At 46.0% G+C, this 26,673-nt stretch overlaps 2 protein-coding genes across 10 annotated transcripts in view; one reads left to right on the top strand and one right to left on the bottom strand.

Moving 5' to 3' along the window:
- Positions 1-916: 916 nt before the first annotated feature.
- CEP63 (centrosomal protein 63) overlaps positions 917-26,673 on the bottom strand; it is a 40,527-nt gene continuing 14,770 nt past the window's right edge. Inside the window, exons 1-17 of one of the 9 annotated variants that reach the window (XM_074546952.1) lie at positions 22,537-22,628; positions 20,072-20,249; positions 19,838-19,971; positions 18,101-18,281; positions 16,812-16,907; positions 14,543-14,665; positions 13,602-13,715; positions 11,780-11,827; positions 10,634-10,867; positions 10,295-10,440; positions 9,455-9,589; positions 8,548-8,662; positions 6,510-6,707; positions 6,240-6,326; positions 4,495-4,694; positions 3,677-3,965; positions 917-1,573 (exon numbers count right to left, since the gene is read on the bottom strand). In XM_074546952.1, the coding sequence (XP_074403053.1) occupies positions 1,415-1,573; positions 3,677-3,965; positions 4,495-4,694; positions 6,240-6,326; positions 6,510-6,707; positions 8,548-8,662; positions 9,455-9,589; positions 10,295-10,440; positions 10,634-10,867; positions 11,780-11,827; positions 13,602-13,715; positions 14,543-14,665; positions 16,812-16,907; positions 18,101-18,281; positions 19,838-19,884 (2,172 nt within the window). In that variant the 5' untranslated portion in view covers positions 19,885-19,971; positions 20,072-20,249; positions 22,537-22,628 and the 3' untranslated portion in view covers positions 917-1,414. The other 8 variants (XM_074546947.1, XM_074546951.1, XM_074546950.1 and 5 more) reach the window with 8 other exon arrangements.
- Positions 22,524-26,291, top strand: ANAPC13 (anaphase promoting complex subunit 13). The gene is made up of 3 exons (XM_074546958.1): positions 22,524-22,668; positions 23,488-23,617; positions 25,846-26,291. Exons 2-3 carry the CDS (start codon positions 23,519-23,521, stop codon positions 25,969-25,971), a joined length of 225 nt encoding a protein of 74 aa, XP_074403059.1. The 5' UTR covers positions 22,524-22,668; positions 23,488-23,518; the 3' UTR covers positions 25,972-26,291.

A 26,673-nucleotide genomic window follows, 5' to 3' on the forward strand; every position in this document is an offset into this window, starting at 1 on the left:
TGTTCCAAAAACACCCATGGACAGCTCTGCAGAGGATCCAAGGCCAGTGCTGGATGAGCACAGTCCTGCTCCAGCTGGGAGCAGTTCAGCACCTCATTACCAAGGCTGCGCAACGAGAATCCAGAATGCATTTGAAGATTTTATCCTCATGCAAGGAACTCCACAAGAAAGCCAAAACACAAGGACTTTTGGATTGGAACATTTTTAAACTCTGGGATGCAGAGGTGCATGCCCAAGTGCAGCCCCAGTCTGCAGCCAGGCACCCCCTGGCTGAACTCACCTGTCTGACACAATTGCTGGGCTCTGGGTACATGTGGTGCTTTTGAATTCCTGTTCCTTGACAGCATTAAGATGCTCTAAGACAAGGTGAAGCTGATGGAAAGGAACAGGAAACTTAAGGACATGGAATGTCCTCATCCCGAGGTTTGCCTGCACAAAGACCATAAAGACTCGGCCACAGGAGAACTAGAGAGACCCCAACAGAAAACAAGTTCATAGGAAAGAAGTCCTGTTCACTCACTGACAACTTACTTCCCTCGAGGAAAGACTGAATATTTTCCCCAAAGGAGGTCACAGATGTATTTTGATGCAGATTCCACTGGACTGTCCAGATTCAACCCAGGCTGGCACCAGCTCACATGGCAGCTGCAATGACATGTGGATGAACCTCACCTGCTTGTGGGTTCTCCTCCTATCCAGTGTCATTTCTCATTCCTATTTCTCTTTTCCAAGAGCCACATCCAGAATTCAGCCACTCATTCCTCAGCTATTCTGCAGTACTTTGAGCACCCTGTACAGCAAGATAAAGACACCAGATGCTACACAAATTGGAAAGGGCAGAAGCTACAAGAACCAGGAAATATTAAGAAATTCCACTAAGGGCAAATTAACTGGAAAAAAATGCAGATAGCCTAAAGGAAAGAGGAATTTTATTCCCTGTTCTTTGAAGAACATAGCTATGCTGTGATGGAAAAGGTGTTGATCCAAGTTCCTGATGAGAAGGGAATATAAAGCACAAGAATCACTTTGTGTATTTGTATAAACAGGAAAAGAGGTGTTTGCCATTCTGATTTATTTCAATGCTTTTACACGTAGAAAATATACTTTAAATACATAAAAACTAGGAAATGTTTTGCTTTTAAAAAATACCATCAACTTTGTAAGTGAGCACATAGCTGTGATGCAGGTCTCTGACCTATGGCAAGCTGACTCAAATGTTTGTGGTGTAACACCCCTCATCAGAGCAAGCATGGACACACGAGTTCCTTTTCCTCAAATCCCATCCTGCTGACTCAGCTCCAAGTGGGACACACGGCCTCTCACTCAAGCTCCAATCCCAGCTGGATACAGGCACCTTCCCAGTCACAGTTTGGAAGCACATAAGGAAACCAGCATTCCAACTCCACAAGGAACATTAGTCCTGGTGTTCAAATCGTCTCACTATCTTTGCACTCTCCTTTTTCAGTTCCTCAATGTGAGCATTTAGGCACTCCAGGATGTGCTGGGATCTCACTTCTTCATCTTCCAGGTATCGTGCAGCAATGGATCCCACAGAAGCTGTAGGCAAGGGACACTAAAGGGAAACAAAGGGATTATCAGGCATTCCTTCGTTCCAAGTTTTGGCCAGAAACACCACTGATCTGCAAAGCACACCACTGAACATGCTCCTAGAGGCTCATTTCCATCTTAGTGGGCAGACTAAGCACTCAGATCTCCCATTTGTATCACAGGACACGTCCCTCCCAACAGCCAGCAATGATTGCAGCACGAGGCCAACACTGCCAAAAAATCACTACTAAAAAATCAGAGCTAGAGAAGATCACTACAGAATATCCAGGAGTTTGCCCTGGGTGCTGCTGCAATATCATTTTGCTCCTTGTCTCCATAAAAATCCCAATGGGAGCACCTCAGAGTTTGGGTCCAGGGAAGGAAAAGCACTGCCAGACTGGGTTTTTTTACCACATATTCCCCACTGGGAAAATCTCTGCTTTCTTTCATACACCTCCTCTTCTGCCCCAAAGTAACAGGCTCCTGGTACAATCCCACAGGCAAGTACAGGCCAAACTCCCATTGCAGCTCACAGAACAGCACTTCAGTCCAGCCAGCAATGGTCAACAAACTACTCCAGATTCTTTCCTTTACAGTCAACAACTATTCCTGCTCCTCACATCACTTACCCACAAGTTATTAACTTACAAAAACAACACTGTAAACCAGGCTTAATGTACAAGTTGATGAAGAGAAGCCTCGTGCACAGGGGCTGGCACGTGAACTATTAAGGTTACTAAGGGGCTGCTTTCCATTACAGACAAGTTGTCTCTGTCTTGGCAAGAGAAAAGAACTGGTTATTTCCAAATCCTGGAGTCTCGTGGTTTTCAGGTCTTGTCAACAGCCAGGAACAAAGGGAAACAGAAAAGGCTACAGACAACAAGCAAATCTCTCCCACCCCACTACTGCCTACTGATAAGGGTTCTGCTCTCTCAGGGCTGAAGGAATTGATTTAAAGACACTGGAGCCTGACCCAGTCAATACCAGGAGAAATATCTGCATTTCCTTAGAAATCTTATTTCTACCTCTCAGAATAAAAAGCAGCCCATTCTCTTCTATTAAACATCAAGCCCTAGAGCTTCTCATACCCTGAAGTGGAACTGTTCACACTTTGGGTCCAATCTTGCAACCTGAAGAGTTTCCATTTACAATACTGCAGTTCCCTAAGTTCCCAGCCTGTTTTCTGGGTATGTGCACAAGCTATTTTAGTCTTGAAAAATCAAGACCTGTTCTTGGTCATAAACTTCATCAAAGACCTGACAAGCCTCCACTTATCTGGGCATTAGCCTTTGAGGCTCTTCTCTGGACTACAAAAAGATAGCCAATAGTTTAATAGTTGTCACTGCTACCAAAGCAAAAACAGAGGAGAAACTGCTCTGAGCACTGCTAGGGCAACACATCTGGAGCAAGGACCAGTGCTCAGCATTCTCCCCTCCCTAAACATGACAGGAAGAAGTGATTCAGTGCAAATTTTCTATATCTTGGTCAAGTGCTTCAGCAACTGAGCTGAGGTAGGACAGAGAAAGTGCTAACACTGCTCCTGATGAAAAAAGTACCATCAGCAAGTGGGAGAAAGAGCAGGCTCCCCTTGTGCAGTGAAGCAGGGATTTCAGGCTTTGTCATCTGCAAGCATAAGCAGCTTTAAGTTCAGTGTGCTGACTGCTGCAGCCTGTTTGAAAAGGGGTAAAACTCACCCTGTGCTTTACAGATGTGCAGCAACCAGCCACCCAGAGCCTGTGAAATACTGACATACTCAGCACTCCACATCCACTCTGAGCCTCTACTACAGGCCCAAGCCAAAAGCTGAAGCAGAGTTCTGAGAGGACAGGAGCAGATCCTGCTACACACTGAGGTACAGCACCATGAGCTCCTGGAATTAACTTAGCAAGGACACAAACACAAAGCTCTTCTCCAAGGGGTTCTGAAGAGCCTCTATATGGATGCTCCTGGCCAAGTCTTACCCATCCAGCAGTGGCTTTCCTTCCCTGTTTAACATTTGATTTACTTAGAGGATCACACACAATATGCAGTTAGGTCATGCATTCAAATGCCCATCCCCTTTTGCCAGATAAGAACCCAACTCTATTTTCAGCTGTTGAGCAGCAAGTAGCTCCTGTACACTGCTTACCAAAAACAGAGATTCTCTGTAATGATTTAAGGCAGGCTGCTTAGATGCTTCATCTGCAAGATCTTTGTTTTCATGCACCTCATGAAGCACAGACTCCATTCCCAGCCAGGCACGTGGCTCCCTGCAGTTCTTGCTGCTGCTCTGGGAGGGTGGCTCACCCATCTCAGGGGTCACAGTGCCTGTTTCAGCAGCCCCAAACCTTTGGGAGTCCCTGTGATGATGCTGAGCAGTCCTGTCAGGCTGGAGATGTGTCCTCCCTGTGTGCTCATCCTGCTTGTGCTGTGCTTCCCTGGAAGGCAGGTTTGAGCAAGAACTGAGTTTGTCTCTTAGCAGCTGAACTCCAGCAAAAACTCACACAGAGGCAACAATTAACATAGATGTTACTAACAGCCCTGGCAATCCAGACTTGTTTCCATAGCACTTCCAGACACACATTCAGTCAGTCCCTGTGGAATTCTCTCTCTTTCTCTTCTGCTACTGTAGATACCAAAACCCACAGCCTGCACATCCTAGCACAGCAACAGAAAGGAACACAGCTGCCTGGGCCACATCTAATCCTGTCACCAAAAACAGCACAGACTGCTGCTCCAGAGAGAGGCAAAGGCAGACAAAAGACAAACACTGCTGGCTTTGCAGAACACAAACCAGCTGGGACTCAGAGCTCCTGCACTACTTAAGGCATAAAGGCAGATTCCCACCCAGCCCTTGTGTGCTCCCAGACACACGATGCACTGGAGAGACACCCAGCATGCCACTAAACCCCACACACCCCCTGCTCCCCCTCATCCTGAGGAAGCAGCATCCCTGGGGTCACTCACCTGTGCTGCACATCCCTGGGCTCTCTGCCTTGCCCCTGCAGAGCCCTGCCCTCAGGTTCACCTGGGCACACGTGTGCAGTGACCCCCAGTTTCGCCCTGGTCTCTGCCAGGTCCTTCCGCAGCTGCTGGTTCTCAGCTATCAATTTCTGCAGCTCAGCAGTGTAGTCCTCCCTGAGTGCTCTCAGGCTGCCATCAGCCCCCTAACAGACAGAGAAGGGCAGAAGTCAGAAGTTCTGGTTTGCAAGACACCACAGTCACATCCAGAGCAAAGGCCAGCAAGAGATTCCTTAAGGCATATCCCCTAACCTCATTTTGACTGGCAAAACCTTCAAGACTTTCCGAGGAGAAAATTAATTATAGATATGCCTTATTTGGCCTGCATCCAGACTCACTGTGCTGATCTGCCTGGGATGGTCAGTCTCTCCAATCACTGGATTCCTTTTAAAACAGGAAAACATGGACCTAGGATAGTTCAGATGGACCTGCCTCTGGCCTTTCTGAAACTCTGAACAACTTGCTTCTTCCTATCATCTTCTTTTTACTAGGCCAGGTGGGTATAATTTCCACTGCTTCTATCCCTGTGATATTCCCACTTGCTTTTTGCCAATTCTATTAAATTTAGATGCTTAATTAATTCTCATCAGCTCAGTACCTAAGGCCTTTCCAAGTGTGCATTAGGACTGCCAGGCCAAGATCCAGCTCCTGTGCCTTGGGGCTGTGGGGCTTTTTTTTAAGGAAGATTTCCTGCTTTTCACACTGCTGCCACATTTTTGGGAATTCACACAGGCAAAAGCCACCAGGCACTTTTCAAGCAGAAAGTAATGGACCTTAGGTTATTTCAGTTTCAAACCAGCCCTCCAGAAAACTGTGTTTTTAATCCATCTCACCAGCCACAAGCTTCTGTTCAGTACTTTTCCAGGAACTTGGCACATTTGATAATCATCCCAAACTAATATTAAGAGGTGAGTATTTTCTTCCCACAGATCTAATGGGATAAAACATACTCTCTGACATATTCTCATGAGGTTCTCAGCTGTCTGAATCCAGCCCTTGCTCCCTACAGGGAAGCAGCCATTCTGCTTAAGTTGAGACAGAACTTGCAAACCATCCACTTCTTCCTTCACAAATGAGTCAACTAGTTATTTCTGCCAAAGCTGCACCTCTGCCATGCAGGTTCCTCTTCTCCCCTCTGCCTCAGGAGTTTTGGAGGTTTTGCTCAGCTGCAGGAGCCCACCACAGGGTCTCTTCCAAGAACACTGCCCCAACACATCCAGCCCATATTCCCAGTCTGCATCCTACTCATGGAAAGGAGCAGTGAAAGGCTCCTCCCTGCTGAAAGGCTCCTCACCAGGGGAGAACACCCTCTCACCCCAAGCATTTCAAGGGCCAGAGCAGTTACAGCTCTCAGACAGGTCAAAAGGACATCACAGGGTGAGAATTAAAAGTTTGAGGTAAGCTGGCTTAAAATGGAAGTTTAATGAAATGTACTAAAAATGTTGGCCAAAGCCCGTGGAGAACACATGGAAATTATGGCTGCTTCTGCAGTTCTCCTTACCCCTCTCTGACTGAACAAATGTTTGATATTTCTGCACCTTATCTCCTCTCAAATTGCATCTTTTGCTTGGGTTTAAAGTTTACTGAGCTCTGTCCCCCATTTGAGAGGCCAGGGCAAAGACTCTGACTATTCCCAGGCAGGTACACAAGGCTAGCCCCTTCCCAGCTCCTGGTCCTCAATACCTTCATACCTTCAGCTTACCACACTCTGTTTTTTCCAGAATCTCTGAGAGATGACGGTTTTCCAGCCTCAAGGTTTCCAGCTGGACCAGAAGTACCTGAGGAGACAAAGGCAAACAACAAGCTCAGAAAAAGAACACAATGCATGCCCACAACACCCTCAGCTTTTGTACAGAGGCTAAAGATAGAAAGAAACTACTAATGTAGCTAAAAACCAGGATGGTGTTTCAAGCCTTCAGATCCCTTAAACAGATAGCATAAGAGTCTTGTGCCTTTTTTACCCTGTGTTCCACTGCTTTCCTCTCTGCCCTTTCAATCTCTGCTCTGAGCTGCTGCTCCAGGTCCGAGGTGGAGCCGCTTGCTGATGCAATGGTGATGTCTCGCTGCTGCAGCTCCTGGGTCAGCCTGGAGATCTCCCTTTTCATCCTCTCCAGCTCACTGCTGTGCATTTGTTCAGCCTGAGAGAGCTGGTCTTTCAGCTGGAGGAAGAGATGCACACATCACCCATGAGCTTTTAAAACATGTTTCAGCTAAAAAAGCAAAAGTACTGCACATGGGAATATGAAATCCCAGTCCTGGAAAATAAAAAAGCTCCATGTAACAAACCCTCTGTGCTTGTCCTTCCTGATTGAAATCCACCTCATCCTAATCCCTTCCCACATCACACACTGCCAACTGGAAAGAAGTTTCATGCCATGAGGTACTTGAGAAAACCCACAATTTACCAAACCAACAGCCTCTTCAGCTCATCATTCAACTTCTGTAGCCAAAGCCAGAGAGCCAAAGGTTCACCATGACTGGGGAAGCACAGTAACTCTTGGATAATATAACCCTGCAATTTGCCACTCTACCTTCCTGAGGTATTTGAAGATACAATTTAAAGATGGTAACTTTAAATAGCTCAAGCTGTCTTTTTCTTCCAGGAATTAATTTGCCCTAAGTCTTTTGAATCAATATTAGAGTTGAATCAATGTTAGCTCATAGCAACTAAAGCTTCCCATGGCAAGTTTCCACCAGCCAGCTATGCACAGGGTAAAAATACATCTCTTTGTTTTCATAACTCTATGTGATGACCACTAGGCCCTGCATGATGAAAGAATAATCATTCCCTATTTACTTTCCACATGACAGGCATGATTTTATTTTCAGTCCATTCAATCTCATTTATCTCTTTTCCAGTTTGCTAAGTCCTATTCCATTCAGCTGTTGCTTGTATAAAAACCACTCCATCCTTTATGGCCATCTTTTTCCATACCTTATCTTGGTTTATTCAATGCTTTTGAAGTGGCAGAACCTGCACCACATACAATATGCTGGTAGGCACACTTTATATTTATTCAGTGGCACGACAGACCAACAGCAGCATAATTCCTTCCCCAGGACTCCATTCCATTAGTCAGAAATATAAACCACCCAAACACACAGGATTTTTCTGAGAATTACAAGCATTTTAGAAAATTGAACCAGATGATCTCTGCCTACCCATGTAAATACTGTTCACATGGTGATTTATCTCTATGTCACCTCAATGCCTCCCAAGTATATAAAACAGAAACAGCCTTCATAAATCTCTCCCTCCTCCCCAGCAGCCTGTGGGAGATTCATTTACTGTGTGGCTGTTTAGATGTGTAACCAAGCACACATCTCTGGCAAGATCTGCACCTCTGTATGTTCAGAATAAAGGATGAAGGATTTCCACACAAGTGAGGTTTTTCACTCAGGTTCAATGAGGCTTCCACTCTACCAGGCTCCAGTGAAAGCTCTCACATGAGCTGATGCAGACCATTATGAAGAGCCAAGCTGATGGAGGGCTTACCCCCCTTGGGTGCTCAGAGCTCTGGGGTGAGCCCCTCGTGGCAGGTGAATTCCTCCCAGCCCCTGCCCTCATGCCCAGCTATCCAGCCTGAAACACATAAAGGAACCAGGACACATTTGAAGTCCTGCCTCAAGTGGGACAGGACATATTACAGCAAACTCACTCCTTCTCTCCTCTTCACCCTGTTGGGAGCCTGTATTAGGCTTAAACTCATGATTCCAGACCTTAATAATTTTGCATATTTGCCCCTCCAGCAGTAATTCAAGTATCTCCACAGTGTACAGGTGTACTGGGGGAGGCCCAGGAGATGCTCACAGAGCCAGCTTCAGACACCTGCAGACAGGAGTCCTCTCAACCCTTTCTCTGCCAGGTGTGCCCCTTACCTGCAGCAGGGCCCTGCCTGCCAGCAGCCCTGCCCTGCTGCCACTGCTGAGCCACTGGCACACAGGGATCAGCTCACCCCACCAGTGCCATCCCACTCCTCAGGAACAAAGCCAAGTCACCTTTTTAATCTCTGCCCTTGACTCAGTCTGGTCTTCTTCCAGGGACTGCAGCTCTTTGATATTCTCCCCCAGCTCCTCGCTCAGCTGCACACACCTGGCATTTGAAGACACCAGGCTGGGTGCCAAATGCAAAAGTATAGATTAGAATAACCCAAGGAGGAGGAAATGGTCAGAGAAACTTTGATCTTCCAGGCAGTCCTTTATGTCCATTACAACAGAAACTGAACTCAGCCTACAAGTTCCTTACCGATCCCCTGGGTTGGTTTTCCAAAATCATTTCACAAGAGATCAGGAAGCTCATCTAACAGATAACAGTTGTTTCTTACATGTTTATTTACAAACTAAGATTACAAAATTTATATGTAAACACAAGTCTGAAAACCACAAACTTGGAGAGGAATCATAGAATCACAAAATGCTTTGGGTTAGGAGGGACCCTAAAGCTCCACCCCATACCATTTGTTCCACCCCCTACCATGGGCAGGGACACCTTCAACTGGACCAGGTTGTCTCACCCCCCCATCCAGCCTGATCTTGAACACCTTTAGAGACAGGGAGTCCCCAATCTCTTTGGACAGATTTGTTTATAATCCTCACTTCACAGGAAGCTCTGGATCTGGTTCCAACCAGCTGCCTAACAAAGACTCCTTAGCCTTATGTGAGGGAAGGTGCTCAGTCTAAGCAAGCTGGAGCCCTGAGAACACCCACCATGTGCAGAGAAAGGCAGCCAACCAATTAGCAAAGCAGTCACTGTTACCCTGCAAAATGAATAGCACTTGGTTTCTTTGGCCCTTTGATATTTAAAACAAGCCTATAAAAATCACTGGTTAACTTGATGAACACAATTAGGAGCTGTGTTATTATCCAGGACTACTTGCACTTGCAGAAGGAGCAAGCAGAGGGTTACCTGTTCTCAAGACGAGTCACCTCTGACTGCAAGTGCTGTTCCTTCTTCTGCGCAACATCCAGCTGCAGCAGCACCTGCTCCAGCTCCAGCCCTGCAGAGGACAATGGCTTCCCTTGCAAGCGCTCCTCCAAGGCCCTGCACAGAAACAGCAGATTTAATCCAGCACAGAAACATGTCTGAGTTCATTGGCACAGGGAACATAACTGCTGTTTTCCTGGAGTTCTCTGAAAATCACACAGCACCTAAAAGCAGGTGACCACTGTGTGCAGTGTGAGTAAGCAAACACAGCAGCTGGATGACAGCCCCTGCTTGAGTTAAGGCTGACTGAAAAAGACTACATTTTATATTGATGTTGGCCTCCCTGGTAGGTGACCAGCATCCAAACCTCCTGACACACCAGAACCCAACAGCCTCTGCACATTGCCAGGGCAGAAGGCTAACATCATTTTGTCACAGATGTAGTTACCTCACCAAGCCCCAACCAGTGAGAACTTTCACCTAGGTTAATAAGCATGTTATCAAACCCTGAAAGGCCTCCAGCACTTGGCTGAAAATGCCTGGGAGAGACACCCTCAAAAATCCTGCACTGCCTCCAGAAACCCAGCTGGGGAAAGTGGATTCCCTCCATGCTCTTCACTGATTATCTGCTAATTCCAAAAGCAATGCAAATTGAAAAATGCTGCAAGGCAGCACAGTGCTTGTGATAAACTGCAGTGCACTATGGTAAATACAACCAATACAGATCCAGCTGCATGAAAATGCTGCTACTGTCCTCAGTAAGAAACCTGGAACATGGATCTGGATTGAAGAGCCAAAGTACCAGCAAGGCACAGATGCTACCTGATGAGGAGTTCTTTTGTGTGAAGAGTTTCAGTCATCCTGTCCAGCTGTTTCTGTAACTGCTCCTGGTGCAGTTTCGAGCTGTTAATGAAATCTTCTTGAGACTGCAAGGTGGCTTTCAGTTCCATCTTCTCATCCTGCAGCACCTGCACAGGAGGCAGAAGGAATGACTGCAGCAAGATGGACCAAACCAGGTAGTTGCAATGTGACGAGAGGTTGATCAGATTTTTTAGGACCCTTTGAAATACTGCAGAGCAGCACATGCCTACAAAGCCAATTTTAATGCCAATCAGGAACCCACCACTTCAGACCCCATTTCTCAAGAGCTACTCCACTGACCTCTAACATTGTCTTGGACTCCCTTAATTCCTCTTCAACTCTGTGCTGATCTTCCAGAATGACGCGGTTGTCCTCACTGAGGCCATCCACCCTCATGCTGAGCCTCTCCACCTCGCGCTCGTTGGCACTGATGGTGTCTCTGGCCCTCTCCAGCCGGCTGCTCAAGTGCTGGATTTCCGAGCGGCTCGCCAGCTCCACCGAGTCCAGCATCTGCTTCCGACTGGCCAGCTGCGTCTGCAACAGAAGCACCTGCTAGGGCTAAACTGCAAAACACCAAAACTCTGAACAGCAAGCACCTGCCAGAGCTAAACTGCAAAACACCAAAACTCTGCAACAGCAAGCACCTGCTAGAGCCAAACTGCAAAACACCAAAATTCTGCAGCAGCAAGCACCTGCCAGAGCTAAACTGTAAAACACCACAACTCTGCAACAGCAAGCACCTGCTAGAGCTAAACTGCAAAACACCAAAACTCTGAATAGCAAGCACCTGCCAGAGCTAAACTGCAAAACACCAAAACTCTGAACAGCAAGCCCCTGCCAGAGCTAAACTGCAAAACACCAAAACTCTGCAATAGCAAGCACCTGCCAGAGCTAAACTGCAAAACACCAAAACTCTGCAATAGCAAGCACCTGCTAGAGCTAAACTGCAAAATCACCAAAATTCTACCAAAGCTAAGTCAACACAGCTACTGATTTCTTGTGCAATGAGCCACATTCTCATTCTCTACGATACCGTCAGGGAATTAGGGAGAGTATTGTTCCAGGGTTACACAATGGATAAAACTTTCCAAGGCAAACAGAAGTAAAAAATAAAATGAAAAAAGAGGAGGCCCTTTGATTCCAAAAGCAGTTCAGAGAGAATCTGGAAAATGAGAATCTGAAATCACTCCAGCTGCCCAAGTATGATTTGTCTAAGCGCAAAGCCTCCTGCTATTTTTTGCTCATGAGCACAAGGCTACACCAGGACTAATGGCTGCAGGTAAGAAAGTTTGTAAACCAAACAGAGCAGAGATTACCCAACCATTAATTCCACACCAGGACAGAAAGCAGCTCAGGCTTTGCACAACTGCAAAGCCACAACCACCAAATAGCCCCAAAACAAATCAGTTGTAACAGCCAATTTGCTTTGCTCTCTGCAGTAAATACCTGGTTCCAGCAGCTTGGGGGAGTGCTCATTTTGAATTTTTCAGTGTTCTAATGGCAGACAAAAAAGTTACAAGGAATGTATGAGTAGCAGACAATATCTGCTCTATAATTTATAGGCACAATACTTTATTTCATAGCATTTCTTTCCACACAGCTAGCTGGTGAAATTTAACAAGCCAGCTTTCGCATAAACTTCTAGGAACATTCACTTCATGTAGTCCCTTATTGTATAAAATCTTTGAATTTTTAAAGGCTCAAACAAAATATTTGAGCAGTCCTATCCTCCCAGTTTCAAAGAGTAGCAATGCCTGCCAGCTCGAGAAGCATCACATGCCTTGATTTACACAAACTGTAAGAACTGCTCATTTGCAAGGCTATGGTATAGTTTTGATTACAGCCCTATTATTATTATTATTAAAACAGTCATGACAGAAAAGGTAATCAAGAGGGCCAAGAGTTTAAAGCAGAGCCTTTCTTCACCCAAAAAGCCAGAGTATCAGACTGCCTGAACACTTATTTCTGCATTAAGAAAACATTAAAGCTGTCTCTCATTTCCAGCCACACAATATCCAGGCCAGCAGAGAATTCCAGGTTTTTAGGAAAGGCTGACTTTAAAGGCTGCAGCTGTTCCAGAAGGTGGTCTGTACTGGGGAAAATTCCAGGCTTCCCTAAGCTGCTCTGGAAGAGCTGAGGGGAAGCCAGATGAAAGGAGAGAGAGGGGAAGTACTCCACAGTCATGGATCTCAGCTTGATCTTGCGCTAGAAAGACAACTAAGCACATAAAATGCACAAAAACATCCAAGGCAAAAAATTTAGCATTTCCAGGCTGGGCTTTTCAAAGTAATTGAGGATTCAAGCAGTCTTTTCACAGTACCTGTGCACCTAAGGCACCTATGCAGCTCTGGGAAAACCTCCCCAGCCTCCTGGCTTTCTGCTGCACAGTAAGACAAGTTCCTCTGTGCCCCAGTGTCCCAGCCTGAGCTCCAAGGACACATCTGTTCCCAAACAATTGAGCTATCAACGGCACACAGACAGCAGAGCAGCAAGACCTTCTGCTCAAGGACTCTCTCTGCATTTGTAGATCTCCTGGTGTCAGCCTCTCACAAAGCCCCTGTCAGAGCCAGCTTCAATCCTGTCATCACAGTCTCCCTCCTTGCAGGAGCTTCCACTCAAGAGCAACTCAGGAGCCCCATTAAGGCAAAGTCCCCAGCAAGAGCTTCTTATCAGTGTCTGCTGTGATTGTGTCTGTGTGACTTCACAGCTGTGCTCTAGGTCAATTCATCTTGCTCTGCTGCAGCACCACTAATTCACTGAGCCATCAGCTTTGCAGAACAGCAGCCCCACTACTTCTTGCCTTTGAGAGATCTAAAAAAAGGGGTGGGGGGGCTGAAAACTGCTTCAGTACTTTATGGAAGTCTCTGCTGTAGGGGAAGACTGTGTTCCAACAGTACCCTCTGAGCTGGACCCACAAGGTAAGTATCTACCTGCTGGCAGGTACACAGCTTTCAAGAAGACAACATGATGTAACATATTTTAAAGTGTCATATGCTGTGGTCTCTGCCTCTCAGGGAAATCTGGATCCTACTCTCTTCTCTGCTAACCAGAGTGATGGCAGGGAGAGCTGCACAAGGTTTATCTAATCTCTGATGACAGACTCCAGATCTTTTTTCCATACAGCACTCGTACAAGCAAACCTTATTCCGCCAGAACATTAAAAGTCACTTCAATGGCACTCTGAACTGGATGGGAGCCTAGAGATTTCATTAGCCTATCCCTCCCTGCCACAAACAAAGCAGAAACTTCCAGCACATGTTAATTGTACCTGCATGAGCTGGGAGTGCTCTGCCAGAGCCTTGCGCTGCGCCTCCAGCGATGCCACCTGCTGCTGGTACTGCAGGCGCTGCTTCTCCCAGTCAAGTGATTTCTGCCGGAACTCCTGCAAGGACAGCAGGGGTGGCACGGAGCAGTACATCCCCCTCCAGTTCACATCCATGTTTGCCTTCTCTCCCCACCATATCCTCACTCCCTTCCCCCAGCAGGGAAACCATTAGCCAGTCACCTGATGCAGCAGCTCAGCAGTGCAGCGCCCTCACACACCGGGCTGGCTGCACTCCTTCCCCACCCGAGGTAAAGCTCACAAACGTTAAGTGCCAAAACATTCTTGGCTGATTTCATGGCTTTGCTGTCAGGGGTTTAACAATTCAGACTGGCTTTAGCTTCCAAAACATGCTGCTATTGAAATCACCAAGATGACAAGAATTAAACACAGAATTTGACTGCTAATCTCCGCTCCAGAAATTGGGCACTACATCAGTCAGATGTGTGTTGTTACCACATCTCTCAGGAGGAGAAAACTGAGTGGGGTTGAGCTCAGCAGAGCAGAAAGATTAGAAGATGAGACAGGGTTGAGAAGAAGTTTGACATGTAGCTCCCTCCTCCTCAAAGAAGTGAGAATACAACCTCCCCACACTGGGATTCATTCCATTCACATAATTAGTTACTCTTCCAGTACCTCCTTCTTTTTATTTAGTCCAAGGGTAAGAACAGCATTAAGGTTTATTCAGTACAGTCAGAGGCCCCAGCACGTGAAACTGCCTTTATCACACATGCAGTTGAGAAGAGCTGCACCTGGAGAGTGGATGGGCAGTGCTCCTTAAGCAGGACTCACAGTCCACTTCCTAGTGGACTGTGCAGTCACCAGTGAAGCCCAGTAAGGCAGTTAATACATACCAGCTGGTCAGCACTTGCTTTTTCACCACATACCTCCAGCTTCCTGGTCAGTCGGCTCAATTCAAACTTGTCCTCCTCTTGTCCTTTGTTAGCTTCTCCTCTGCTCCTTGTTTTTTTCTTCTGCAGCTTCTCATAGCTCCTCCTCAGCCGGGACAACTGCAGGATACAGTGAAAGAGACAGCTTTGCTCAAGGCTCCAAGGCAAGAATTAAACAGCCCTTTGAAAGTGGTTCACACAAACAATGCCCTCATCAAGGCCACACAGCTCCCAAGTGAAGGCTTCTATTTGGATAATGAGTCTTTTATTCCAACAGCACAGCAAAACACATGAGTTGTATGAGAGTAGCAAGATGCCACTGAAGTCATGACATCAGCAGCTTTAACTAAAGCTCTGTCTTACCATAATTAAAGCATGACTGAAATATTGATCAGATGGAGGTTCACAGGCAGCAGTCAATGCAGCAAGAACTCAGCATCCCCCTCTCTACAGGTGGTTCCCAGCCCCAGGAAGAGCCAGCAGCACCTGTGGCTGATCTGCTCACCCACAGGAGCACACCCACCACACCACACACGGGTAAATCTTGTGTGATCAAAACACATTTGTGCAGCTCAGGTGGGAACTGGAACTCTCCTGCTTAGTGGGAGAAGGAAGGTTTGAGAATTGCCATTACCCATAATATCAACACCACTTCATCTGTCATTTTCTGCTTAGATACACTGTGTATTTTACAATGAGTGGAGAATGCCAACAGAAAATATCACTCCTACGCCTGCTGCTAGGATGCTGAAGTTGTATCAGAAGCAGGAATGAGGAAAAAACTCTTGACATTTAAATGACCCTCTGTGCAAATAATCACTTGCAACTTGCAGAGAATTTTTCATATGATGAGCTCCTCCCTACTTAAATTATTAAATTATTAAATAAAAGGCTTCCAAATTGCCACATGAATTTGAAAAGTCATCACTGCTGTTTCACTGATGGACAAAGCTAAGCCCATGGATGAACAAAAGGACCATGAGAAGAAAAAATATCTGATTCAAGACCTGATGCATTCAATAGTTTGGTGTGTTCAGTGGGAACAGACAGATGTTCAGGCTTAGAGTTAATACCAACATCTTTTGCCAAACATATCAGGAGATAAGAGGTTTATTCCTTCAACAGTCTCAGTAAGTTAGACACTGTACCTGTAATTGCACTGGAAATGGTGGTAAACAGAGACAGAAATAATTTCCCCAAACAGTACTAAGAACAGAAGACTGAGGAATATTGGAGCTCAATGTCATCAGCATTAATACTGTGTAGGTAAAATACCCACAAAATGCAATTTAGGCCAAAACACACAGGCTGTATTTCAGCCACAGCAATTTAGGCTGATCTGCCAATGTACCTCAGCTTTGCTCTGCAGCTTATCCACAATTCCAGTGAGAACAGCCAGCGAATGAAGCCTGTTAGTCATATGGAATAGTGAGGTGTTTTTAAATGAGAAAAGATGCCTTCTGTCATCAGAGCAGAGACTACCAAATTAATTTCACTTATGGCTTACAGTGAGCAGGAACTAGGCCCAGCCCTCCAGAGAAAACAGGTCAGTGCTCTATGAGCTGCTCATGCCAGTTCACTCCCTGCTACTGGCAAGTGCAGACAGGCAAGGAGTTCAGGCATAAATCTGGAATGCTGTTGTACCACCTGCAGGACAGGTATCACCTTGCACTGAGCAAGAGGCTTTGAGATGGAAGCTCTGATATTACTGTCAAACAGCATTTTCTACATACACTTGGTTTTTATAAAAGGAATTAAGACTAATATTCCTTGAGAGTACAAAATCCCTGCTAAAGTCATCAGTGTTAACAAAGGCAAAAAGATGAGACCACACACCACCGTTATTTCCTGATCTCACACAAGCCAGGCCAGTTACATCCTCACCCTTTTTGAATTTCAGAAATGCTGAAAGAGCAAACTGCTGCTGCCTGTACCTGTGGCAGCTCCAGAACCAGCACTGTGGTGACTGGGGTGGGCAAACAAAGGACATTCTTGCAGTGAACTTCTGCAGATGTCCAACATATAAAAACATTTCTGCTCCAACAGTTCTCTGTCTGTCACCAAGTTCCTCCAAATCGCAAAAAACATGCCAATTGAGCCATACAAATGTCACTTTATCTATGCTCAATGCTCTTTTGGCTAAGCACACAAACACTAACAGAGTGGGCAGTTTTAAAACTACAGCATGGAAACAAAAACAATGACACAGTAATTGATCCATCATCAACTGGAAACTAGAAACCAAACTTCTCTTTTTGCAACTCACCTCCTCCTGGAACTTCTTCAGCTGTTGTTCATACTCTCTAACCATGTCCTGCTTGGATTTTTCCACATCCTCAACCTGGCGGCGCAGTATGCCAACCTGAACAAAGGGATAAAAAGCAAATAAATACAACAGAAGTAGGCTTTGTTGCCAGTAGATACATGGATATTTCAGTGGGACCCTTCATTATGAAATAGATGGAGGCTGTGCCTAAATCTTTGGCAGGCTGGGGCCACAACTGTTTCTGTTGTGGTCTCTTGTTTTGAGCCAGTTTCTGGATTTCACTCCTGGGGACAAAGCTGACATATTTGGCTTGTGCCTACTTCTATTCAGTATTTTCATGAACTCATCACAAATATGCATTATGATTTCAAGCCATCTACCAAGAGAAAAGCTGACCATGTCATCATCTTACTATGCTCAGAGAAAGGAGAGAATTCTAATAGCAAGGAAAAAGTAAGAAAAGGGGTTTTGAAGCTCATAGGAAAGACTTCCCTGACACTGATTCAACTGCTCCCGACACTCATTCTTATCCCTTTTTTTTCCTCCCAACCACAACCTGAGTGGTCACAAGCCAACAAATTAAAATTAAAAGAAAACCCAAAGAAAATTCATATGACTAAACCAAAACCATGAATATACTCCAGCAGTGATTTCAGACATACTTTACAGTTCAGTTTGAAATCCATGTTTGCTTTTGGTGGTAAGAGACATTTCAAGTGTCTTGAGAAAACAAAATTGATAATAACAACAATAACCTATATGATAAAAATCATCATTCTTGCAAATTAAATTCTGTGGCTCACCTGCACCTTATGGTCCACATCCTGCACAAAAACTTCACTTACTAATAATTTTCCACCAATACAGATTTTTTTTTTTGCACTTCCCTCAGGCTTTCATTTAAAGATCACAAAACCAGAGCTCTGTAAAAAAGCCCATGGAGAGTTTCCCAGCAATATCTTGATGTAGTTCATAGTAGGAAATGGTTTTCTTGGTGTAGTTTATATAGTAGGAAATGGGTTTTGTCTACCAATGACTGCAGGTTGCTGGGCTGTCCATTACAGCTGTAGCCAGAAAAAGTGCCCCTGGGCTCTCTCTAATAACTCTAACAGTTCAATATGTGGACTTCCACCAACCCTAGGGGAGTGGATCACTTGCCTTGGATTGAGTTATGAACCAGACACCTTGTTCCAACAGGTCCTTTAAAAATTCTATTCCTGATTTCCTGATTCTAACAGGTAAAACACACTGCTGACTCCAACCAAAAAATAGTAATGAAACCAAGGTACCTCCTTTTGTTTTTCCTGCAGAGCTGCCTTGGCAGAGGCAAGTTCCTGCTCCCGAGCACTCAGACAAGCTTCCAAAGCCTGGGTCTGCCCTTCCCATTCAGATTTCTTGTGAGCCACCATGATGTCGATCTGCTTCATCAGCTCCTGCAGCTCGGCCTCACAGGAGGTCAGGAACCCACCACTGGAGGGGAGACAGCCTGGAGTTAAAGGAGGTCCCACCCAACATGTCCAGTGTCCCAAACCAACCAAGGCAGCAGAACTGATGGCACCAAGGCACCAACTCTGCACACACAGTGCTTTGAACTCTCTTCAAATGAGCTCACACAGAAGAGAATCACAGAATCATTAAGGCCAGAAAAGACTTTCAAGATCATCAAGTCCAACATTTTACCCAATACCATCCATTCTCACTAAATCACATCACTTCACACTTGGGCATTCAGCCTTTTGCCTTGGGTACTAGACATCATGTAAGTAAACCAAAGTGTGTTTAATTCATATTTTGTATTGCCTTAACTGCTCTCCAGGCAGTGGCATTTTATAGCAGGTTTCAGTCACCAGAGGAATCTTACAGCCAAGCTATGAGCTCCCAAAAACAGAAGTTTATCACAAATGCAGACAAACCCTGTAGCAGAGGGGGCTGGATGACAACATGATAATGAAGAATCAAACCCTCACAATCCATTGGGGAGCACAAGCTCCCTAGCGATGCCCAGATTTCTAATTTGGTGCAGTAATTATTGAAGCCAATTCAAGTAACTCCTCTAAAACTTCCCAGCTGCCAAGACAGGGACAATATTAAGGTTTGCCAGACATAGCCCTAGAGGGTGGTGAACTCCATAATGATCTCTACCCCTTTAATTTGCCTGTCAGAGGGAAGAACTGAAAAGAAATGGAAATCAATAGGTTAAGGGATAGAAATTTCTCTGTTCCCCCAGGGCATATGCACACTTCATTACTTGGCACTTTTTCTATAGGAAAAGAAATACTTCTTAAAGGAGCCAAAATCAGTCACATTTGAAGTTCACCCTGTCCTGTGAGTTAACCAAAAATTAGCAGCTATTATGCAGAGCAGGAACATTTCCTTCACAGCATCTGCTAATATGTAGCAAATTCTAAATTCGATTTCTGCAACCAGCTCTCTACAGAAGATACAGTATCAAATAAATTTGTGTCACATTCTCAAGGATGACTAGGAAAATGGCACCAGTGACTTTTGCTTCACGGTTGTTTAACACATAAAGCATTTTGTTCTGTTATTGTCACTACAGTCTCTCTCGGGGATTGAAAAGTCTAGAGACTCTCACCTCAGACAGAGCATTATGGATTCACTCAGAGCTGAGTGGGACTCTGCAGTTTCAACACAAGCAGGAAATAATCAGATGTTTTCAGTGAAATCAGATAACAAAGTCACATCTCATTAACCTTGCAAGGCTGTTACAAAATAAATATTTATTCTCAACTCTATTTACTGCTGCTCCTGATGTTGGACAGTAAGAATAGTTTACATCAACAACTGAGAAAAAAGAGGCTGAGGTTTCAGGAAGATGTACAATTAAATTTCTGACAATTAAGACTATAAGCAGGGATTAGTGCAGAGCCAGCTGCCCCAGTGACTTCACTTCTGCAGCAGCTGAAGGCCACTGCACACTTACACCAGAGGATTTATTCTGAGTAAAAGGCAAGGTTAATACCTAAATCATTTGGAATGACTGCTGTGTACAGTTGCATACATACCTTCCCCGCCCACCTCTTTGCATTCCTTCCAGCAAAGTCTCCATCATGAATCCTGGTGGCTTCAGTACTAGGCAAGTACAGGAAAGCAGTGGTCACCCATGGCAATCCACAAACCAGGCTGCTTCTCCATCCAGCTGCAGGAAAAGTGGAAGCACACAAAGCAGAGAAGTCAAAGAACATACAAGGAGCATGCAATTACAGGAGAGGAAAACAATGGCACCTTCATGAACTTACAGCCAAATAGAGGAAAACAGATTTTTCTACCAAAAAAGTATAGTCAATGCTATCATCCAGCACTACCAAACTGCAGTGATATAACAGGTGATCCAGTAAATTCAGAGAGGAGCAATGAGAATCTGCACTTGTGTGAACTCAACACAGAGGGACTGGTAGATCTCCTGGAAGAACCAGCCTGTGGAGAAATAGGAACATTCGGGCTCCAAAGGGGCCAGACGGAGATCCACCTCAGTCAGGGAAGTTTGTCACTTCAGAGAGAAAACACCAGAGAGTAGCAGTAAGAATTCATCCATAAATTACATATTTTCCAGGCCTCTGTTACAGACTAGGTTAAAGAGACCATGCAGGTTACCAGCAGCCTAAGAACACACTGGTTGTTCATACGGTTGTGTTAAGAAAACACAAACTCCTTAAAATTTCCTCTTAAATTATGCCTTAAATTATGAAAATAAGTTGGACAGCTTTACAGTAGCAGTACATTGCTTCAGTTATAAATTACACCTTTTACACATGCATACTCAAATAAATTTCACATCTTGGTGAAAATGAGAAGGGTTTACATTAAAATCAAAAATAGGGAATTAGAAGTTGCCATGAAGCAGGAATTTATTTCAATGCCTCCTTCATGAAACTGCATCTAACACAAAAATGGTTAAACTTGTCCAGAGCTATTAACACAAACTTCTGTTTCCAAAATCTACACACTTTCCAAGTACTGAAGATGGATCCTTCCACCATCTTTCCTCTAAGATAAATATGGCATTATTAAGCAATCAGCAAAAGGGGAGCAGGTCACAGCAAGGGAGACTTTCACAAATGCAGGGTCAGCTTTGCTCTCTTTCCCAAAGAATCTTCTATGGTGCTCCTACAGCACTTTAAAACACAATTCAGGGATTAAAACCTGTCCTTGGGAGCTGTGTTTTAAACCACAAGCATATAAAAAATGCACAGAAGAAAATCCTATCCCTATTCTGACAGTGTTTTGTCTGTCTTTGGTCCTGTTTGTGCTCAGCAAAACTCAATCAGTATGCAGAACAACCTCGTGGTTCTGCTGAGGGCAGGGTGCTGAGAAGAGCAGATGAGCAGATCCCCTGAGCTGCTGACAGCATTCCAAGAGCTCTCCAGGTGGCAACAGCAGACATTAGACAGCAGCAGCTCTCCTCTTTCATTCTAATCACACCTACACAGAATCAATTTTCAGTGGGCAGAGAGATGAGGAGACAACAGCATAGAATTCCATAACAGTTTGGGCTGGAAGGGATCTTAAAGCCATGTCATGCCAAACCCCTGCCATGGGCAGGGGCACCTTTCACTAGCCCAGGTTGCTCCAAGCCCTGTCCCACCTGGCCTTGGACACTTCCGTGGAAGGGACAGCTCTGTGCTTCTACCTTACCACCCTCACAGCCTGCCAGCTTTGCTAACTTTGCTGGAATACCCAGATTTTGGGAAAAGCCTTAAATTCAGACACCTCTAGCCAGTTGTATGCTACACAAGGTTTGCTGACTTAGTATTAAATTTTGACCTCTCCTATTTGCAAGTTGCAATGTGCAAGTTACAGGCACCTGAGTAAAGACCCACAAGATGAAACAATCTCCTTCATTAACTAGAGCTGAAGCAAGAAGAGCTGGCTGGTCACTTCTGAAAGTGAAGAAAATTGAAGTACTTGAAAATAAAAAAAAAGAAAAGCCCAAAACAAGACAACACATTTAAAAATAAACAAGGTTTAACATCCCAGCTCAAGGCAGAATTGTAGCAGAGTTAAGTGGAGAGAACTTTACAATACGCAGGAGGACTTAAGAAGAGTGCCCATGAGACACGACTGGGATTAGTTCGTATTTAAAAACACAGAAAGATGCGATCTCCAAGCGCTGCTGGAAGCATGCTTCCAATGAACACAACAGGAGCAGAAACCTCCCACAGGCGATACCACAGGCGAGCTCCACTCGCCAGCGGCAGGAACGCCACCTGCGGCAGGAGCCCGGGGCGAACCGCCCCTCGCAGGGCGAGAATCCCAGAGTCACTGAGCTTGGAAAAGTGCTCTGAGACCATCAGGTCCAATCTGTGACCGATCCCCACTTTGTCACCCAGCCCAGCGCAATGAGTGCCGCGTCCAAGACCAGATCACCCTTCTGTGAAGGAATTCCTCCTGATGTCCAAGCCAAGCCTGCCCTGGGCAGCTTACGTCTGTGAAGGGGCCAGCGTGCCCGGGCAGTGCTCCCCGCCCCAGCCCCCGGAGCTGCCTCCGGCAGGCGTTCCCCACTCCCGCCGTGCCGAGCCGCTCCCGGCCGAGCCCTTACAGCGCCTGCCCCGCACCTGCCCGGGGCCCTTCCAGCGCCGCGCCCCGAGAGCAGCCCCGAGCCCCCGGGCCGAGCTCCGCTCCGGGCTGCCCGACACCCCAGCTCTGGCTGCGTGGCCGACCGCCCTCCTCCCTTCCTTGCTTGTTTCCTTCCTTCCTGCCTGACCTCCTTGCTTCCTTCCCTTCCTCCTTCCCGCCTTTCCCACCCCGGCAGCGGGCACGGCCCGGCCCCGCGGCGGCAGCGTTGAGCATGCGCTGGGGCAGCGCCTGCGCAGCGCCGGCCCCGGAGATGGGCAGGGTAGGGCGGGCAGGGGAGCGCGGCGATACCGGGGGGACACCGGGGGGACACGGGCGGGCACGGAGCCGCGGTGGCCGGGAGACACAGGGATCGCAGCGCGCCGCGGCTGGGATGCGCTCAGCCCCGTGCCCATCGCCGCCCCCACCGCGGCTCCGGCAGCCGGCGAGTGCCAGGCCTGGCGAGTGTCAGTTCTCCCATCATGCCTGCCAGGATCGAGCCGCCTGCTGCTGCTGCCCCGCAGGATCACACTGGGGCGAGGGCCTGGGGTGGCCCTTCCAGGAGGGCAGAGTACAATGAAACACCTTGGAGTAATTGTAGGAGTGAAAGACAGGTCTCGTTTTGCTTCTGTTTCACCGGTTTCCCGGACTTCAGGCTGGGGCAGAATTCTGGGTACCTTCAAGTCCTTTGTTGTGACTGTCCCAGACATGTGAAGGAGTCGGTAAGGCACGGCACTGGTCAGGGGCTGTAAGCCAGCAGTCAGCAAAGGGTCCTGAACAGTTCTAGGTGCTCAGATTCACTCAAATTAGACGTCTAAAAGTCAGTCAGTAGATATAAACATGTGTAAATATAATCAGTAATAACCACACGGTTTTATAAATTCATCTCTGATGCATATCAATCTGCAATTCACTCTGATAGAGTTCTTTTCAGATGAAGTTGTTCTCTGTGGTTATAACCCCTTTTTGAGTGGATTAGGGAAATCAAAGTACTCCTTTTAGGTTTAAACTTCATATGGATTGCATCAAAACTGGAGCATAGTCCAGACTGCAGCTCCTTGGCTGGGGATATTGTTAAAACAGCATCTGCTTTGTGTCACAGATTTAGCTGCTCTCCCCCCCATGCTGTGACGATGGACAGCGAGGTGCAGAGGGATGGCAGGATCCTGGATCTGATCGATGATGCGTGGAGGGAAGATAAATTGCCCTACGAGGACGTGGCCATCCCTCTGGTAGGTGAATTGCTACTTATCAATCTGAGTTAAGGCTGCTGCTTTCATCCCAGTCCCTTCCAAGAAAAGGCACACAGTGTTGCTCGTGGTGCAGCTAATTTGTACAAAAGGCTCCTGGATCTGACTCCTTCCTTGCTCTTTATGCCAGTCATTCCTGAGTGCATGAGGACATGGATGCTTCTGTCCCTTGTCCCCTGAGCAGTTGCTGAATCCTTTCAGAACTGTAGTGCCCTTCCCATTGCACTGTCCTGGGTTTGGCATCAGGGAGAACTAGAATCATCCTTTCTCTCTGCATCCCTTTTTTGTTCCTGGTGTTTGAGGTACTTTCCTGGTCGGTTTGGAGAGCAGAGGATCAGTCTCACACTGCCAGTTTCAGTCTTGGTTACACTTTATTTCCACTTCCTGCAATGCCATTAAAAGAAGCTGAGACATTTTCATACATGTTTCAAAGCAGTCTTTCCCAGAAACAGTGTTGCTGTTGGCAGTTCCAGGACAGCAGTGAAGGACTGGCAGGTACAACAGGACTCTTGCCCGTGGTGCTGTGCCCAAGGCATTGCACCTCTCTTTTCATCCAGCTGCAAGGCTGGAGAGGGGCAGCAGGGGAGAAGCTACTGCTGATCCCACAGAGTCCAGAGCTGAAGCTTCAGATCTCCCACACTGACACTTTCCTTGGCTATTTTGAAACTTCCAGGGAAGTTAGGGGTAGCTGAGCACTTTCTCTTCCCTTTTTCTCTCTGGTACACGAGCTTTACCCCAGCTAGCACAAATAAAGGAGCCATGGAGATTGTGGGGTGCTGGTTTCTTTCAGTAGAGAGATATTTCCAAATTTGTGACATGGTTCAAGCTTCAGCCCTGCCACCACTGGCTTTTCAGAGAGAGCGAGGAGCAGCTGCCCAACTCAAAATCCATATGTCCAGCACACATTTTCCTGCCAAGATTTGGGCTTGAGGGAAGCATCTTGCAGAAGCATAATTCTCAGCTAAAAGAGCCCAAACCCTCCTTTGCTTGGGATAACCTTTATTAGGCAAGCTGAGTATCATAAACAGGTTCCTTGTTGACAAGTGCCTTCACCCTGAGTCCAGACATTACTGTTTGTTCCCTTAGAGCTATCTTGTGATGGCTTACAGTCACATACAGACAACAGCCTCAGAAAAGCAAGCCTCACCAACTACCCATAGAAAGAAAGGCCTGGCTGTGGATATAAAGATCCCCAGAGATGGGATTGGTTCTGATCACATAGGAAAACCAGCATGGATTCATGGGGGACTTACTCAGGGACATTGCAAAGGAGCAACCAGAATGGCTGTGAAAGTGGTATTTGAGCCTGTCCTGAGAGTCTGCTCCAGTGCTCACTCAAGACATTTCTGGGAACTCAAATGGGTTTGAATCATTCATTGTTTTCAAAGCTGAAACATTTTATTTAGCTCATGCTGGCATTTCCAGAGATCTAGAACTCTGAATTCCTGCCCAAATGCTATCTGGCAGAATAGCACACACTCAGTGTGACTACACCAATACAGCAAGACGGAGAACAAATAATAAAAGGAAGGAAAATGAAATCTCAGTTAAACATTCCTTCCCAAATGCTATCTGGCAGAATAGCACACACTCAGTGTGACTACACCAATACAGCAAGACGGAGAACAAATAATAAAAGGAAGGAAAATGAAATCTCAGTTAAACTTTCCTTCCCCTTACTGTGCTGTGAGCAGCTCTGTGGCACACCTGGCAGGAGGTTCTGGCTTCTGCTGTTGATCCAGCACAGCTACACCTGAGTCCAGCATGAAGACAGGAAGGACTTCTCACCTGCCTGAAAGTAACATTTTACAGAACCAGTTGTCTGCAGTATTTGTATTCTTGGCAACAGCAGAAGCAGCACATTGCAAACAAACAATGGAATAATTGCACTGTACTGTTATTTACTTATTTGCATTTGCTGTACATTCTCCCTCACTGTGTGTGCAGTCTGAGTGTATAGCAAGGCCCCAGGGTCCTGGAAAACAATTTACCTTTCAGATTAAGCACCACATTCAAATGAAAAGAATACTGTTCATGATGGGGCTCAGCAATATTTTTAAGTGGATCAGTATGTATGATATTTATTGTTCAGATGTACCCTCTGGTCTCGTTTGTGGGGTTTTGTATCTATCCATACAAATCATAACAACCTGCTGCTTGCAGGAAGGGTATGACATCTGGAATCCATTCTACCTGTGCTTTGTTCTCAGAATGAGCTCCCTGAACCAGAGCAAGACAACGGTGGCACCACTGAGTCTGTGAAAGAGCAAGAAATGAAGTGGACAGATTTGGCTCTCCAGTATCTCCATGAAAACGTTCCACCCACAGGAAATTAGTGAATCAGAGGGATTTCACACAGTGGATGCATAAATGCAACATAAAAATACTTTTTGGCTGACCATTGCTGTCATAAGCTGCACTAAGGAGGAAACAACATTCTGGAAACTTTCAGATTCCAACAGTGGTTCTGCTCACAATGAAGAGTTTAAAATGCTTCTTTCTTGAATGTGAAATAACAGAGGCTCTGACATCTCAGAGCCAAGTGCAAAATGTTCCATGCTTATAAGATAATTTCATGTTTTCTGTTAATTTGTTCTTAAGTTAGTGCCAATTCTGATATGTTTTCTACACGATTAAAAAGTTTTTACTGTCTCAAGTCATTGCAATTGATTTCAAAGCTCACAGTGGGATTATTGTCTAGAGTTCAGTGTACAAAACCCAAATAGCTGTGAGTTGTTGCCATCTTTAACAAGTGTGTGGCTGAGGCAGGATGTGTGGGGCAGGTGTGAAAGGTTGGGCAGCAGAATCCAGAGCAGGGAGTAACCTGTAAGCACTTGAATTCCTGCTCTCAGGATCTGATGGTGATGGTGAACAGCATTTCCAGTGCTGACATCCTGGGAATGTTTGCCAATGTGTACAGTGAACAGACAGTCTAATCTATGCTGAAATGGTGGTTACTCAAAATCATGGTGTTCCAAGGGATGGTTGAGAGTTCCAAGGAAGAACCTGCCTGTTCCACTGCAGGGCCTCTTGACGTG

The sequence above is a fragment of the Zonotrichia albicollis genome, chromosome 9 (genome assembly GCF_047830755.1).
Source record: "Zonotrichia albicollis isolate bZonAlb1 chromosome 9, bZonAlb1.hap1, whole genome shotgun sequence".
Taxonomy (NCBI): domain Eukaryota; kingdom Metazoa; phylum Chordata; class Aves; order Passeriformes; family Passerellidae; genus Zonotrichia; species Zonotrichia albicollis.